We start from the raw sequence: 17,677 nt of genomic DNA, 5'->3' as shown, positions 1-17,677 counted from the left end.
GCTAATTCTATTAAAGAATGATAAGTATTCTATTGACCACCCTTGTGGCGTAATATATGTTTCATTGACAATGCAAATTTTGGCAAGAATGGAATTTGTTATGTAAGTTCCCTCATGAATCATTCCTGCAGCTGTGGATAACTAGAACTGACTACTGTTTTTACTTCAGATTTCCAGCATCTGCAGTTCTCTATTTTTATTATAATTATATCAGTACAGACTATGGGTGGTCTGGTGGTGTGACGGTAGTTTAGGCTCTGCGGTCAAGCATCACCTCAGGGCTTAATGGTGGTGAATGGTGCTTCATAATCACCATGTGAAAATGTGGCCTGATTATCATCATAGAATCCCTAGTGTGGAAGATGGCTATTCAGCCCATTCTAACCATCTGAACAGCATCCCATTCAGATCCACCCTATCCCTCTAATCCTGCATTTCCCATGGCTAATCCACCCAGTCTGCACATCCCTGGACATCGTGTGCAAGTTTGCATGGCCAATCCATCCAACCGGAGCACCCAGAGGAAACCCACGCAGACATAGGGAGAACATGCAAACTCCACACAGACAGTCGCCCAAGGGTGGAATTGAATCCGGGTCCTTGGCACAGTGAGGCAGCAGTGTTAACCACTGACCCACCCCATGTAAATCCTTCTGATATATCTGCAGCAGCTATTAAAATAGGATAGCTTCCTAGTTAGAGAGAATGATGTGAATCAGAGCTGCAACAAAACAGCCTCCCCATTTTAAAAAGAAATTCCATGTGTAGGTCTTCACCATAAGCAAGGGGAGGTGATGGTCTAGTCGTATAATTGCCAGATTGTTAAGCCAGGGGACCCAGATTCAAATCCTACCAGAATCTGAAGTCAATAAAATTCTGTAGTTCAGAGTCTAATGATGAAGATGAAAACATTATTAATTATCAGCAAAAACTCATCTGGTTCGCCAATGTCCTTGAGGGAAGGATATCTGCCATCCTTACCTGGTCTAACCTACACGTGACTCCAGACCCACAGCAGTATGGCTGATTCTTAACTGTCCTCTGGGCAATTATGGATGGGTAATGAATGCAGGCCTGGCCAGTGACGCCCTTGTCCCACAAACACATTTTTAAAAAAAGCATCGTCCTCCTTTTGAGGGATCACTGTACAGCATACCACCTTTGTATTTATTTTATTTTGCACTTTCTTGAGAAAATTGGGCAAAACAAAACTCCAAAGTATAAGACACCCCTTAGCCTATTGTTTTATCATGAAGCTGCAACCATTGATGGAGGTAAACACGCGAGGCATCAAAATTGATGCACACTAGGAATAGAACATATGGTAACGTGTTTTAGATTAGATTACTTAGATTAGATTACTTACAGTGTTCTAAGGACAACATACAACCTGTTGTACTAAATCCACTTGTGTGCCTATTTAAAATGCAACGGTTTACCCAATAGACACAACATACATTAACACTAGAGAAACTCACCTCCTCCCCTCAAATGGTTTGTTTGTTTTTGAAATCTTTGGGTGAATTTGCATTCACAAAGAATCTGGGATATTGTCACTACCCCTGGTTCCATCCACTCTGCTGTATTCCCCAGTCTTACTTTCATGCACTGCCCAAAGCAGGCCATTCAGCCCAACCAATCCATGATAGCATTTATTCTCCACTTGAGCCCTTCCCTTTTCAGCTTTCCTCATTGAAGTCTAACAGCAGAATCCTGTTTCCCCTTTTCCCTCATGGGTTTATCTACACAATTCATTTCAACTAGTCCATGTGGTAGCAAGTTCTACATAGTCTCTACTCTCTTGGTAAAGACACTCCTAGCAAATTGGATTATTTTGTGACCATTACCATTTCATATATTTTCAATTTCTAGCTTTTCCCTCACAGAAGGGAACATTCTGTCTGTCTGCACTCTACTGAAAGGTTGCATCATTTTAACATCCTCTATAAGCTCAGCCCTTGACTTTCTGTTTACAAGGGAAAAGAAATTTAGCCCAATTATGGTTTTATAGATATGACTTGCATTCCTAGTGTCAACCTAGTAATTGTTGTTTCGTAGAATTGCATTTGTACACAGTACACCAGGTGTTGTCTGACCAAAGTTCAAATTATAAATTTAGTGTAAATGTTTTCACTTCACAAATCTATTATTCTAAAAATAAATACTAATATTTGTTTTACATCAGAATCTAGATTAAAGTGGTGCTGGAAAAGCACAGCAGGTCAGGAAGCATCCGAGGAGAAGGAAAATCGACGTTTCGGGCAAAAGCCCTTAATCAGGAATAGATTTGTTTTATATCAGCATAGGAACAGGAGTAGGCCATTCAGCCCCTCAAGCCTGTTCCACCATTCAATGAAAGCATGGTCCCAAACACTGGCAAATGGGACTAGATTAATTTAGGATATCTGGTCGGTAAGGACAAGTTAAGCAAAGGGTCTGTTCCTGTGCTGTACATCTCTATGATTCTGGCCAATTTGTTTCCTTTTTAATGACCTTGTTATCGGGAGCCACTACTTTTACTGACTGGTCTACTTTTACTACCCTTGCATGTCTACGCATTTAGATTCTTACTTTGTTCCCTGTTGATTTCTGATTTGTCTCTACATGTAGAGTCATAGAGATGTACAGCATGGAAACAGACCCATCAGACCACGCCGACCAGATATCCCAACCCAATCTAGTCTCACCTGCCAGCACTTGGCCCATATCCCTCCAAACCCTTCCTATTCATATACCCATCCAAATGCCTCTTAAATGTTGCAATTGTACCAGCCTCCACCACATCCTTTGGCAGCTCATTCCATACACGAACCACCCTCTGCGTGAAAAAGTTGCCCCTTAAGTCTCTTTTATATCTTTCCCCTCTCACCCTAAACCTATGCCCTCTAGTTCTGGTCTCCTCAATCCCAGGGAAAAGACTTTGTCTATTTATCTTATCCATGCCCTTCATAATTTTGTAAACCTCTATAAGGTCACCCCTCAGCCTCCGACACTCCAGGGAAAACAGCCCCAGCCTGTTCAGCCTCTCCCTATAGCTCAAATCCTCCAACCCTGGCAACATCCTTGTAAAATCTTTTCTAAAGTTTCACAATATCCTTCCGATAGGAAGGAGACCAGAATTGCACACAATATTCCAACAGTGGTCTAACCAATGTCCTGTACAACCTCAACATGACCTCCCAACTCCTGTACTCAATACTCTGACCAATAAAAGAAAGCATACCAAATGCCTTCTTCACTATCCAATCTACCTGCCTCTCCACTTCCACGGAGCTATGAACCTGCACTCCAAGGTCTCTTTGTTCAGCAACACTCCCTAGGACCTTACCATTAAGTCCTGCGAAGATTTGCTTTCCCAAAGTGCAGCACCTTGCATTTATCTGAATTAAACTCCATCTGCCACTTCTCAGCCCATTGGCCCATCTGGTCCAGATCCTGTTGTAATCTGAGGTAACCCTCTTTGCTGTCCACTACACCTCCAATTTTGGTGTCATCTGCAAACGTACTAACTGTATCTCTTATGCTCGCATCCAAATCATTTATGTAAATGACAAAAAGTAGAGGACCCAGCACCAATCCTTGTGGCACTCCACTGGTCACAGGCCTCCAGTCTGAAAAACAACCCTCTACCACCACCCTCTGTCTTCTACCTTTGAGCCAGTTCTGTGTCCAAATGGCTAGTTCTCCCTGTATTCCATGAGATCTAACCTTGCTAATCATCGTACTTATTCCTCAACAACTAGCTAGGCCACAGTTAGAGTGCTGCACATAGTTCTGATCCTGCCCTGTGGGGGAAAAATGTGATTGTAATGGAAAGAGTAATGAGTGTTGCCTGATGGAGCAGTTTAGTGATGAGGGACAATTGAGCAGGTCAGGGTTCTTTCCTTTGGAACAGAGGAGTCTGAGGGTTGACCTGATCTGTAAAATATTGAGGGGTCTCGGTTCTCTTGTCTATCATCTGGGGTGATTGGTAGTTCTCTTCTGGGTGTGTAGGTAACTGCCAAGACCAATCCTCCAGCCACCCCAATTTTGACCCTAACCCTAACCCTGAAAATTGCAAACATACAAACAAGAAACAAGAGTAGACCATTTGGCCCTTTGAGCTGGCTCTGCCATTCAATAAGCTCATGGCTGACTGGATTTTAGCCTCAACTCTACATTCCTGCATATCCCTTCAGATAATCTTTCACCCCCTTGATAATCAAGACGTTATCTCTCTCTCCCTTACATATATCTAAAGATTTTGCACTCACTGCCTTTTGAGGAAGGGATTTCCAACACTCTGAACCCTCTGACAGAGAAGATGATTCCTCACCTCTGTCTTAAATGGGTGACCCTTTGTTTGTAAACTATGACCCCTGGTTCTTCATTCCTCCACAAGAAGCAACATCCTTTCTTCTTTTGGGAAGATGGTGGCCTAGTGGTATTATCACTAGACCACAGAGCCAGATAATGTTCTGGGGACTTGGTGTTCAATCCCACCATGGCAGATAGTGAATTTGGGTTCAATAAAAACAAATTAAATTCAATCAGTTAAGAGTCTAATGTTGAAGGTGTAACCAAAATCAATTGTTGGGGGGAAAAACCATCTGTTTCATTAATGTGCTTTAGGGAAGGAAACTGCCATCCTTATCTGGTCTGGTCCACATGTGACTCCAGACCCACAGCAATGTGGCCAACTGTTAGCATGTTCATAAAGAACACGACAGCATAGCTTTATAGTGATGTGCTAATAAAGCAGGCAGGGTTGAAGCAAACGTTTTCAGTCAGGGTCTGGAATGCACTGCTGGAAATGTGGTGGAGGCAGCTTCAATTGAGGCATTCAAGAGGGGACTTTCGATGGTGTGGAAGAATATGGGGAAAAGGCAGGAGATTGGCACTATGTAAGAGAACCAGTACAGGCACCATGGGCTGAGTGGCCCTCTCCTGCACCTGAACAATACTGTGACAACATTTAAAAAGTATTTGGAGATGTAGCTGAAGTGCCATAATCTTTGGAATGTAGAACAAGAGCTGGAGATTGGGACAGGCTGAAAGTTTCTGTGCTGATCCATAAGGAAACAATGGCCACCTGTGGCACTGGAACCTTCTACGATTTCGAACTGCAGAGTTGTGGTGTCAAACATCTTTTTGTTTTTACCTTCAAGACAGATACAAATGTTTGTGCGGTCCTGTTATATAGCAATGCCTTTTCCTAACTCAGTCTTCTCTGTTTATTCTCTGGGTGTCACTGGGAATTATGGAAGCCAGGATTACGAAAATCAAACCTGATCGAGAACAGCAGCAACCCTATAATGGGACATGTCACAAAGATGGTAGCAGAAGGTTTGTTGGTCAGCTCAGCCCCAGACACCATCCTGCTCTGAGAAACCATGAGTAAAAGGGTGGCACAGTGGTTAGCACTGCTGCCTCACAGCGCTTGAGACCTGGGTTCAATTCCCGACTCAGGCGACTGACTGTGTGGAGTTTGCACGTTCTCCCCGTGTCTGCATGGGTTTCCTCCCACAGTCCAAAGATGTGCGGGCCAGGTGAATTGGCCATGCTAAATTGCCCGTAGTGTTAGGTAAGGGGTAAATGTAGGGGTATGAGTGGGTGGCGGGTCGGTGTGGACTTGTTGGGCCGAAGGGCCTGTTTCCACACTGTAAGTAATCTAATCTAAAATCTCTCAAGATGCTTCACAGGACCATTAGCAACCAAAACGTGATTTAGATTTATTTAATATTGTCACTTGTACCAGGTACAGTGAAAAGTAGATAATGTCACCACGTTCCAGCACCATCTTGGAAACATAGAAGATAGGAGCATGAGGAGGCCATTTGGCCCTTTTAGCCTGTTCTGCTGTTCATCACAATCATAGCTGATCATCCAACTCTTGGATTACAGAATCAGTTTCTTTTTCTTCATTCACAGGATGAGGGCATCACTGCCTAGGTCAGTATTTATTGCCCAAATGGCAGTTAAGAGTCAACTGCATTGCTATGGGCCCGGAGTCACATGTAGGCTAGACCACATAAGAATGGCAGTTCCTTCCCTAAATGACATTAGTGAACCAGATAGGTTTTCCTGACAATCAATTCATGGTCATTATTAGACTCTTAACTCCAGATTTTTACTGACATCGAATTCCTCCATCTGCCATTCAAACCAGGGTCCCCAGAATATTACCTGGGTCTCTGGATTAATACTGAAAAAGTGTTGCTGGAAAAGCGCAGCAGGTCAGGCAGCATCCAAGGAAGAGGAGATTCAACGTTTCGGGCATAAGCCCTTCTTCAGGGCTGAGCTGACCAACAAACCTTCTGCTACCATCTTTGTGACATGTCCTATGTAGGGTTGCTGTTGTTCTCGATCAGGTTTGATTTTCGTAATCCTGCCTTCCTTAATTCCTGAAGAAGGGCTTATTCCCGAAACGTAGATTCTCCTGTTCCTTGGATGCTGCCTGACCTGCTGCGCTTTTCCAGCAACACATTTTCAGCTCTGATCTCCAGCATCTGCAGTCCTCACTTTCTCCTATCTGGAGTAATAGCCCAGTGATAATATCACTACGCCACTTCTCCAAACTCGCTACCACTATGCCATCGCCTCGACCTAATAAAATGTATAAATTGTACAATATTGAATAAATTAAGATTAAATTGATATTACTAAAACGGGGAAACAGCTTCAAAGGTTCATCTTTCCCTCTTCGTAACTGAGACCCTCTCCGCCATCTGACATCGTCCGGGCAACGTGCTCCTTTTCAGCTGCCACTGGTGTTGTGGCATCCGAGCTGGAGACGGTCATGCTGCATGGATCCCACATCTCCCCGACACTGGACACCAACTGACGGGGTCCTGGCTCCGACTCGACCAATCTGGTATCGCGTGACTTCTGACCCGGTCAAGGATCTCAAAGTCAATAAGATCCACCTGATTCCAATCACTCCGGTGGCCAGGGTGGGGTGAAGTCTTAGGATAAGGGCCCCGATCAATTTGGACTGAGATGAGGAAAGATTGCTACACTCAGTGGGCTGTGAATCTGTGGAATTCTTTATGAGCTGTTTGTGGATGTTCTATTATTGATTACACTTAAGGCTTGGACAGACAGAGTTTTGGATTTTCAGGGTATCAAGGGATTGGGGAAGTGGGCAGAAAAGTGGAATTAAACTCAAAATCAGTCCATGATCATACTGAATGATGAGCAGACTTGATGGGCTGAAAACTCTACTCCTGCTCCTATATCTTGTGTCCTGAATGAAGTTGTTACTGATTGTCAAAAAGAAAGCCATCCAGTTCACCAATGCATCTTAGGGAAGGAAATCTGTCAACTTGGCATAGTCTGGCCTACAGGTGACTCCAAACCAACAGCCACATGTTTTAATTGCCCTCAGAAATGGCTCAGCAAATTGCTCAGTTCAGGGGTAATTAGGGAAGGGTAACAAATGCTGGCTTAGTCAGTGATGCCCGCAACTTAGGAAAGGATGCAATTCAAAACAGCAAGCCTTTGGCTAAGTTTTGCACAAGAGCTCTTTCACCACTAGTCACTATGTTACTTTGAACAACAACAACAACAATTGCATTCACAAAGCACCTATTATATCACACTATGAACTATCCAGTACACTTCACAGGAAGGTTATCGGACAGAATTTGACACTGAGACATATGAAGCGGTCATGGACAGGCAGACAACAAGTAGGTTAAAGGAATACATTTTAAACATTGATTTAAAGGAGGATAGAGAGGTAGAAGCTTTAGGGAGAGAGTTCCAGAGCTTAAAGCGGAAACATCTGTCAATAGTGCACTGATTAAAACGGGGATGTTCAGGAGGATGGAATTGGAATATCGAGATCTCAGAGAGTTGTTAAAGTTTAGGCATGAGGCCATTGAGGGATTTGAACAAAGAGTTGAACATATTTCAATGTTTTAATCATGTTCCGCTGATCCAACTCCACTTTCCTCTCTTTTTTTCCCTTTAATCATTGATTTTCTTACTGATTAGAAGTCTGCCTGTCAGAACCTTGAATATGAGTCAAGAAGTGTAGCACTGGAAAATCACAGCCGGTCAGGCAGCATCCAAGGTGCAGGAGAGTCGACATTTCGGGCATAAGATCTTCATCAGGAAATGTGGGGTGGGTGGGGGAGGTCAAGGGGGCTGGGTTGGGGGGGTGAGGCTGGGGGGGAAGGTAGCTCAGAATGCGATATGCTGGACAATATAGTCCATTGAACTGATGGGTGAGCAGGATCTGATGCAAGTTAGTGCAGTGAGTAGCAGAGGTTTGATGTTGAAATTCAATGCAGGATTCCACAGTATGACTATAGAAACAAGGCCTCTGAAACACTTCGGAAATACCATGCAGCACCATGCAATCTAATGACAAACAGAATCTGGAGCTGTCACTCCATTTGTCATTTCTTCAAAGCATTGCATTCACTGCCTCTGACTGGTATGTGTAACATGCAGACACACAACTAGTTTGACAGCATTGTGTGAGATGCATTAACATGACATTACAAATCTGGGCAATGCACACATAGTTCTATATTAATTGATCATTGCTCAATAATGTGAGTGATATGGCGTTTCACGATATGTACATTGAATGACACACAGAAACTGTGGTAAGAATTCTACTAGCCCACTAATGTCCTTAAAAAATCTGCAGTCTATACTTGGTCTGGAATCATATGTAGGCCAGACGAATTTAAAACTGCAGATTTCCTGAAGAACATTAGTGAACCAGAGGAATTTCTACAATAATTAATCCTGGTTCCATGGTCACCACTAGACTATGCCTTAGTGCCAGATTTTGTTGTTGAAAATGTGTTGCTGGAAAAGCGCAGCAGGTCAGGCAGCATCCAAAGAGCAGGAGAATCGATGTTTTGGGCATGAGCCCTTCTTCAGGAGAAAGTGAGGACTGCAGATGCTGAAGATCAGAGCTGAAAATGTGTTGCTGGAAAAGGGCAGCAGGTCAGGCAGTATCCAAAGAGCAGGAGAATCGATATTTCAGGCATGAGCCCTTCTTCAGGAAGGGCTCCTGAAGAAGGGCTAATGCTCGAAACGTCGATTCTCCTGCTCTTTGATTGCTGCCTGACCTGCTGCCCTTTTCCAGCAACACATTTTCAGCTCTGATCTCCAGCATCTGCAGTCCTCACTTTCTCCTGACAGAGTTTATTAACATGCACAAGAGCTGGTGGGATGTACCCTTTGAATTACCAATTAAGTGCAATTACCACTGTGCCAAGCAACAGTGAATGGGCAAGGATACAACACCATAAAACATATAAACAAAAGTAGACCAATCAGCCCATTGTATTTCATCCTTCTTCCAATGAGATCATGGCTGATACAACTCCACTTTCCTATCTTTTTTCCCCCTTAACGCATGATTTCCTTACTGATTAGAAGTCTGCCTGTCAGAACCTTGAATATGAGTCAAGGAGTGTAGCACTGGAAAAGCACAGCCTGTCAGGCAGTATCCGAGGAGCAGGTGAGTTGATGTTTCGAGGATAAGCTCTTCATCAGGAATGTGGTTTGGGTGGAGGAAGTCGAGGTGGCTGAGAGATAACTGGGGGGGAAGGTAGCTAGGAATGCGATAGGTAGATGAAGGTGGGGGGTGCTGGTGATAGGTCAGGGTGGAGCGGATAGGTGGGCAGGAAGATGGACAGGTGGGAGAAGTTCAAAAGGGCGGAGCCGAGTTGGAAGATTGGTTCTGGGATAAGGTGGGGGGAGGGGGAGTTGAGGAAACTGGTGAAATCAACATTGACTCCATGTGGCTGGAGGGTCCCAAGGCGGATGATGAAGTGTTCTTCCTCCAATCGTCGGGTGGCTTGAACATATTTAACAAACCAGCCATGACAGCCCTCTGCAGTAACATCTGTGGTGGGGAAAATGTTGGAGTCTATAAGTCTATAGTCTGACATTATGCTCTCTGGTCTGAGCTTACCCCACAAATAAAAATATCTTCTCCTTATTGACCTAATAATTCCCTTAGAATCTTTTGTGTTTTAAATAGATTCCCTCTCGTTCTTTGAAACTAACGAGAACCAATCACCCTCTCCTCATAAACAGGCCCTCCATACCTTGTATCATCCCAGTGAACCTTCTCTGGACTGGCCCCAGTGACAGCATATCTTTCTCTAGATAAGGGCCCAAAACCGCACAGAATTCCAGCGGTGGTCCTTACTTTAGCAAAACCTCATTCACTTCAGGTCAGGCCACTGAACGGATAAAGAGGAACAGCCCGCCTTTTGTCCTTCTTCCAGTTCTCTGAAATAAAGATTTAGATTAGATTACCTAGTGTGGAAACAGGCCCTTCGGCCCATCAAGTCCACACTGACCCTCCAAAGAGTAACCCATGCAGACCCATTTCCCTCCAATTAATACACCTAACATTTCTTTGCATTTGTATCACCCGATCTCCTGTGAAAACAATGGAGATCTTGCATGGAAGGCAATGGGTTGTTACGCCTCAACTGAAGGACTCTGTTCATTACGAATGAGAAACTTCAAACTTTTTCACCACGGGATGAGAGAGTTGTTCGCTTGGCCAGCATTTATTGCACAATTCTTATCAGCCGAGCGGGAGTCTGAGGGAGTGGGGGTGGGGGAGCAGGGCACAGTAAAGGAAAGCCACCAGACCTGAACTACTTTGGTGAACTCCTCGTACACCCGCTTCTTGAGGTGCACCGCCATGGCCGAGGGAGGCGGGTGACAAAGCAATGAGAAAGCCCAAAACCACTCAGCAACTCCCGGGAAACCGCTTCTGGGCCCTGTGAGCAGTTAAGAGTCAACCACATTGTGGGTCCGGAGTTACATGTAAGTCAGATCAACTAAGGATAGCAGTTTCCTTCTCTAAAGGACATCAGTGAACCAGATTGGTTCTTGCGAAAATCAACAATGGTCTCCTGGTCATTGTTAGATTTAATTCGAGATGTCCATTGAATTCAAATTCCATCATCTGCCGCGAGAGAATGGGAGGAATGGGAAGGAGTGAAAATTAGAGGTGGGAGAGGGAGGGGGGAGATAGGGGATTGGTGGAGAGGCAATTGGACATGGTTGGAGAGGAAAGGGATGGGAGATGATGGGAGAAGAAGGATTGGAGGGGATGGGGAGGGCATAAGAATGGGTGGGTCGGTAGAGGGGAATGGGGAAGGGATGCAGGGCAGGGAGGGAAAGTGTGGGTGAGGAGGTGGGGAAGGGGAGAAGGTTCTGGGGACCGCAGGAAAGAGGTGATGGGGAGATCGGGAGAAATGGGGGGGTGAGAAGGAAATAGAATGGAAGGACATGGGGGAACAGGGAGAACAGGGTGAAATTGGGAGACAGGGAGGGAGGCGAGTGGAGGAGAGGAATGGGGAGGGAGAATGTGAGGAAGAGGGAGTGGGAGGAACATGGGCGGGGCCAACAAACGACAGGGGGCGGAGCCATAGCTTAGGGGAATGGCCAGACGAGGGGCGGGGCCAACAAACAACAGGGGGCGGAGCCATAGCTTAGGGGAATGGCCAGACGAGGGGCGGGGCCAGAGTCCCCTGGAGGAGGCGGGACCAGAGTCCCCCAGAGGAGGCGGGGCCGGGGGGAGAGGCGGGACCAGAGTCCCCCCAGAGGAGGCGGGGCCTGGGGGAGAGGCGGGGCCAGGCACCAGGCTGTCTACGGAAGCCGCTGAGGGCCCAGAAGCGGTTTCCCGGGAGTTGCTGAGCGGTTTTGGGGGGGGGGGGTTTGTCGTTGCTCTGTCTCCCGCCTCCCTCGGCCATGGCGGCGCACCTCAAGAAGCGGGTGTACGAGGAGTTCACCAAAGTGGTTCAGGTCTGGCGGCTTTCCTTTACTGTGCCCTGCTCCCCCTCCCTCCGTCCCCCGGTCGGCTCTACCTCCCTCCCGCAGCGGCCCTCAGGAAAACGGCCTCTTACTCAGGCTTGAGGCCTAACCTCAGGCCCCTTTTAAACAAATGGTTTTAACGTGGGAGGTGGATATTTGTCCAGCAGCTGTGACAGAGCAACCTCTCACAACTGAACAACTTTCAGCTTGGGACGATATCTTGAAGCTTTAGATGGAATTGACAACTTTTCTTAAAAATGACCTTTTTTTTGCAAGAGGTTTAAAGTTACTGTTTTGAGACTTTTGAAAATGTGGAAAATAGATATTTGCTCAAAAAATGAATCAACAATTGGAATATAATTTAAGCCTGCAGATTTTCCACAGTATTGATGTGATGTTTTAAAACTTTGCATCGATTTTAACATCATTTGCACAAAAATCACTATCACAAAACCGTTAAGGAGGCCATTCAGCCCATTGTACCTGCACTGGCTCTTTTACCCAGAGCCAATCACCTGCCTTTCCCCCACATCCCTGTGAACTATTTCCATTCAGTAACTATCCCATGCCCATCTTGAACACCTCATTTGAACCCGCCTCCACCACATTTCCAGGCAGTGTATTTTCAGACTCGAGCTACTCTCTGGGTGACAAAGTTCTTCTCCTTTCATCTTTCCTTCTTTTGCAGATCACTTCAAATCTGTGCTGTCACGTTCTTGTTCCTTTTGCGACTCTTATCAACTCTGTCCTGCCCCACTCACGATTTTGAACACCTTTATCAGTTTCCCTCCCAGCTGCCCCCTCTCCAAGCATAACAGTTCCCACCTGTCCTCATCACTGAATTTTCTAATTCCTAGAACCATTCTTGTAAATTGCTTCTGCACTCTCTCCAATGCATTAGTATCTTTCCTATAAGGTTGTGCCCACAAAGCACAGATTCCCAAGAAGGGCTCATGCCCAAAACGTTGATTCTCCTGCTCTTTGGATGCTGCCTGATCTGCTGCGCTTTTCCAGCAACACATTTTCAGCTCTGATCTCCAGCATCTGCAGTCCTCGCTTTCTCCCCACAATGCACCCAATACTCCAGCTGAAGTCTAAATAATGTCTTGTACAAGGTCAACATCACCCTATTACCCTTGTTCCCTATGCCTCCATCAATTGTTAGAGTGTAACTTATTAAAATTGGTGATTTTTAAAAAATTGTGCAATATTTCAAAAGTTTGCATCAATGTGAATTTCCATATTTTTGCACATGGTTTGTGGTTACTGATTTGTAAACAATTGAGAACACCTTAACAATCAACTACCAAAACTGAATGTATCTGCACATAAACCCCAACTTTTCCAGAGCTGGTAGGAAGAAGAGGCCGTTCAGCCTATTAAATCTGTTAGACCTTGGTGATCTGTGTACTAACTCCATCTACTCATCTTTGTTATGTATACTTTAATATACCCACGCCCTGCAGAAATCTGTGAATGGAAAGAATTGGGAGTTTTCTTGAGTCCACGATGACCCAAAAAGTAACTTGTTGTTTTTACTCTCCAAATGCTTCTGGAGCTGCTGATCACAGCATTTTCTGTTTTTATTTCAGGTTCTAGCATCTGTACTGTTAACTAAATTTTTTTTTATTTTGAAATTTTCTATTTATTTGGAGTCATATCTCATAAGTCTCAGTCTCAACAGAGTTTTGAGGGTGAAAGGTTGTGATTTTCTCCAGCTTTTGTACAAAGAACTACTTTGAGTCCACTCCTGAATGCCTGAGCTTTAATTTTAAGTTTGTACCACAGTGTTCAGCACCATTTGCCACTCCTCCCATACTAAAACTGACCATATCCATCTGCATAGGCATCTGGTCTTGGACTGGTGGATGGCAATTCAAGTTCATGTCATACAGATGCCAGGCAATGATCATCTCCAACAAGAGAGAATCTGACCATTGTCCCTTGGCATTCATTGGCATTCCATCACTCAATACCCCACAATCAACATTTGGGAGCTACTATTGACCAGAAACTGAAACTTGTCCGTTATCTACATTTCACGAGGCAGGTGTATGATAGAATACTCTCCGCTTATCTGGATAAGTGCAGATCCAAAAACACCAAGAAATTCAATACCATCCAGAAAAAAGCCACCTGTTTTATTGGCACGCCAATCACCATCTTTACTTTTCGCACACTCCGCCACCAAGACACAGCAACAGTAGATAATGTGTATCACCAAGCTGCGCTGCAGCAACTTACTAAGGCTCTCTAGGTGGCATCTTCTAAACCTGTGACCTTACTCACCTAGAAAGTCAAGGGCAACAAATACGTGGGAAAACCACTACTGCAAATTTTCCTTTCAGCCACGCAATTGAAAATGTATACCTTGCCTTTACCGTGACTGTATTAAAATCTTGGAAGTATACTGTGGGAGTATCTATATGCCAAGCACTTCAAAAAAAAACATAGAATTTAGGATGGACAATAAATGCTGGCCAAGCCAGCGACATGCACATACGAAGAATGAATGAAAGAAAAATATCTACTCCCATTTTCATTCCCAGTGTCATTCTGCAGAATCTGTGCTGTATCCCCTCCAAGGCCATTAGATCCATGCTGAGGATCTGTACTCCCTACTGAATGTAGTGCCCCAGATGATGTCATAGTTTTCCATGATCAGCAAGACCCATAAATAGTCCCCAAGAACACATACCATAAATTCTCTTCACTGGCGAATCCCATAAGATGTGGCTTGATTTTACCGTTACTTGAAATGGTATTGTTTATCTCGATCTAAGTCCTTCTGTGCTGTAAAACTGTAGATTGAAGGTCCACTGAGCGTTGTCCTTATCATCCAGCTGATTTGCTGCAGTACCAATGGGATGCTGCATTGTCAGAAATTCCACAGTTCAAACAACACACTTAAACTGAGGCTGAATCTGTCTTTTGCAGATTGATGAAAAGAATCCCATGCGATTCTTTGTGATAGAGCAAGGAAGTTCTCCCAGTTGGTACGGCACTTGCCTCAACCAGGAGATTGAGTTCAAGAGCATTTGAACAGAAACTTGACATTTGGCTGTTCCCTCGTAGGCTTTTCAAGCAGCCCCGCTACTAGAGAGAATTAACTTGCCAATCAATATGCACCACCTTCTCATTCCAATGCAAAATGGTTTTTCCCATTGAGATATGGTGCTTTGACCTGATGAGTGCAAGATGAAAAGGGTTGACAGTGTATTTCTTTTTCTCAGTGATATTTTGGGCAAAGTCTTAGAGAGAATTGTAAGGGATAAGATTTATGAACATCTGGATAGGAATAATGTGATCAAGGATAGTCAGCATGGTTTTGTGAAGGGCAGGTCGTGCCTCACAAACCTTATTGAGTTCTTTGAGAAGGTGACTAAGGAGGTGAACGAGGGTAAAGCAGTAGATGTGGTGTATATGGATTTTAGTAAGGCGTTCGATAAGGTACCCCATGGTAGGCTAATGCAAAAACTACGGAGGTATGGCATTGAGGGTGCATTAGAGGTTTGGATTAGGAATTGGCTGGCTGGAAGGAGACAGAGGGTAGTAGTTGATGGACTAGGTTCATCTTGGAGTGCAGTTACTAGCGGTGTACCACAGGGATCTGTTTTGGGACCGTTGCTGTTTGTCATCTTTATAAATGATCTAGAGGAGGGGCTTGAAAGCTGGGTGAGCAAGTTTGCGGATGACACAAAGGTCGGTGGAGTTGTGGATAGTGAAGAAGGATGTGGAAGGTTACAGCGGGATATAGATAAGTTGCAGAGCTGGGCAGAAAGGTGGCAGATGGAATTCAATGTAGCTAAGTGTGAAGTCATTCACTTTGGTAGGAGTAACAAGAAGATGGATTACTGGGCTAATGGTAGGCTACTTGGTAGTGTGGATGAGCAGAGGGATCTTGGTGTCCATGTACACAGATCTCTGAAAGTTGCCACCCAGGTAAATAGTGCTGTGAGGAAGGCATATGGTGTACTGGGCTTTATTGGTAGAGGAATTGAGTTCCGGAGTCCTGAGGTCATGTTGCAGTTGTATAAGACTCTGGTGCGGCCTCATCTGGAGTATTGTGTGCAGTTTTGGTCGCCATACTATAGGAAGGATGTGGAGGCATTGGAACGAGTGCAGAGGAGGTTTACCAGGATGTTGCCTGGCATGGTAGGAAGATCGTATGAGGAAAGGCTGAGGCACTTGGGCCTGTTCTCATTGGAGAAAAGAAGGTTTAGGGGAGATTTGATAGAGGTGTATAAGATGATTAGGGGTTTAGATAGGGTCGACACTGAGAACCTTTTACCGCTAATGGAGTCAGCTGTTACTAGGGGACACAGCTTTAAATTAAGGGGTGGTAGGTATAGGACAGATGTTAGGGGTAGATTCTTTACGCAGCGGGTTGTGAGTTCATGGAATGCCCTGCCAGTAGCAGTGGTGAACTCTCCCTCTTTATGGTCATTTAAGCAGGCATTGGATAGGCATATGGAAGTTATTGGGCTAGTGTAGGTTAGGTAGGATTTGGTCGGCGCAACATCGAGGGCCGAAGGGCCTGTACTGCGCTGTATTTTTCTGTTTTGTTCTGTTCTGTTCTGTTAAAGCAACTTGATACTTTAGTATCAGCAGTATATACTGTTAGTGTGCTGTTGTTGGTGTGATTGTGTATAGGCTGTGTATATAATCATGGGGGGGGGGGGCATGAATGGAAGGATAGGAAGCTGCTGTTCCCCTTTTTGAAAAAAACTTACTCCTCAATAACCTATAAGCTTTTTTAGTCACTGCTAAGCTAGTATCTCTGTTTCTTATTTCTACAACTGCTGACTGGTCCACAATGTCAGTCTTTTACCCAGGCTGTAGGAGCAGAGCTGAGATCGCAGACAATTGTTGGGCTGAAGGAGTTGCAGTGATGGTGGGTGCAATTGCCCATTGGCAATATAGGGCTTACCTATTGACTGGAAAGCCAGTAAGAGGGCAGTCATTTAAGAAAGATCCACCAGATGTGCTGCAATTCTGAGAATACTGGCAGGTCTTCCCCTACAATTAGGTCTCAGGACTCAAGAAGTCCTGTCTGCCAGGAGCTGCTGACCACTCAAGAGCCTGCAGTTTCATTTGTTTCATCCAGAGGTCTAGGTTAATGCTCTGGGTATGGCTTCAAATCTCATAACTATAACAGGTGTGATTTTGACCTCCGTTATGATGAAACTGCTGTCAGTTGTTGTTGTTGTAACAACTCAACTGGTTTACTGATGTCCTTTAGGGAAAGAAATCTGCCATCCTTTCTTGATCTAGGCTACGAGCGTTCAGACCCACAACAATGTGGTTGACTCTTAACAGCCTCTGAAATGGCCAAGAGGGCAACTCAGCTCAAGGGCAATTAGATAAATGCTAAATGCATTTCAATTTGGTTCTGAAATTAGCAAAAGTCATTTTTTCCGTTTGTGTCTAAGATAATGGGCAAAAGTACATGAGCTGAAATTTGGAAATAATTTTACACCTTGAATTGTGTAATCCAGGCTGCATTGTCTCTGTGGATAGTGGAAACAGATTTAGTACTAACTTTTTTTTGCTTTTTCTTTTATGCCTCAATGGGAGGTCAGTGTTGCTGTTAGGGATGATCCAGTGTCAGTGAGGGAATGGTGATATACTTCCCAGTGGGGATTGTGAATGACTTGGAGAGCAAGCCTATCACCCTCACCTTGACCTCCTTCCACCTATCATATCTCCATCGCCCCTCCCCCAAGTCCCTCCTCCCTACCTTTTATCTTAGCCTGCTGGACACACTTTCCTCATTCCTGATGAAGGGCTTTGGCCCGAAACGTCGAATTTCCTGTTCCTTGGATGCTGCCTGACCTGCTGCGCTTTTCCAGCAACACATTTTCAGCTCTGATCTCCAGCATCTGCAGAC

At 44.7% G+C, this 17,677-nt stretch overlaps 1 protein-coding gene across 1 annotated transcript in view; it reads left to right on the top strand.

Annotated features, from left to right (window-relative positions):
- The first annotated feature begins 11,643 nt into the window (after positions 1-11,643).
- ints4 (integrator complex subunit 4) overlaps positions 11,644-17,677 on the top strand; it is a 60,525-nt gene continuing 54,491 nt past the window's right edge. Inside the window, exon 1 of the mRNA XM_060826333.1 lies at positions 11,644-11,778. Within this exon, the coding sequence (XP_060682316.1) occupies positions 11,725-11,778 (54 nt within the window). The 5' untranslated portion in view covers positions 11,644-11,724. The remainder of the gene's footprint in view (positions 11,779-17,677) is intronic.

Source organism: Hemiscyllium ocellatum, chromosome 6 (genome assembly GCF_020745735.1).
Source record: "Hemiscyllium ocellatum isolate sHemOce1 chromosome 6, sHemOce1.pat.X.cur, whole genome shotgun sequence".
In the NCBI taxonomy this organism is placed as follows: Eukaryota; Metazoa; Chordata; class Chondrichthyes; order Orectolobiformes; family Hemiscylliidae; genus Hemiscyllium; species Hemiscyllium ocellatum.
Note: the sequence above shows the minus strand (reverse complement) of the source record. Positions and strands in the feature narration are given on the sequence as shown.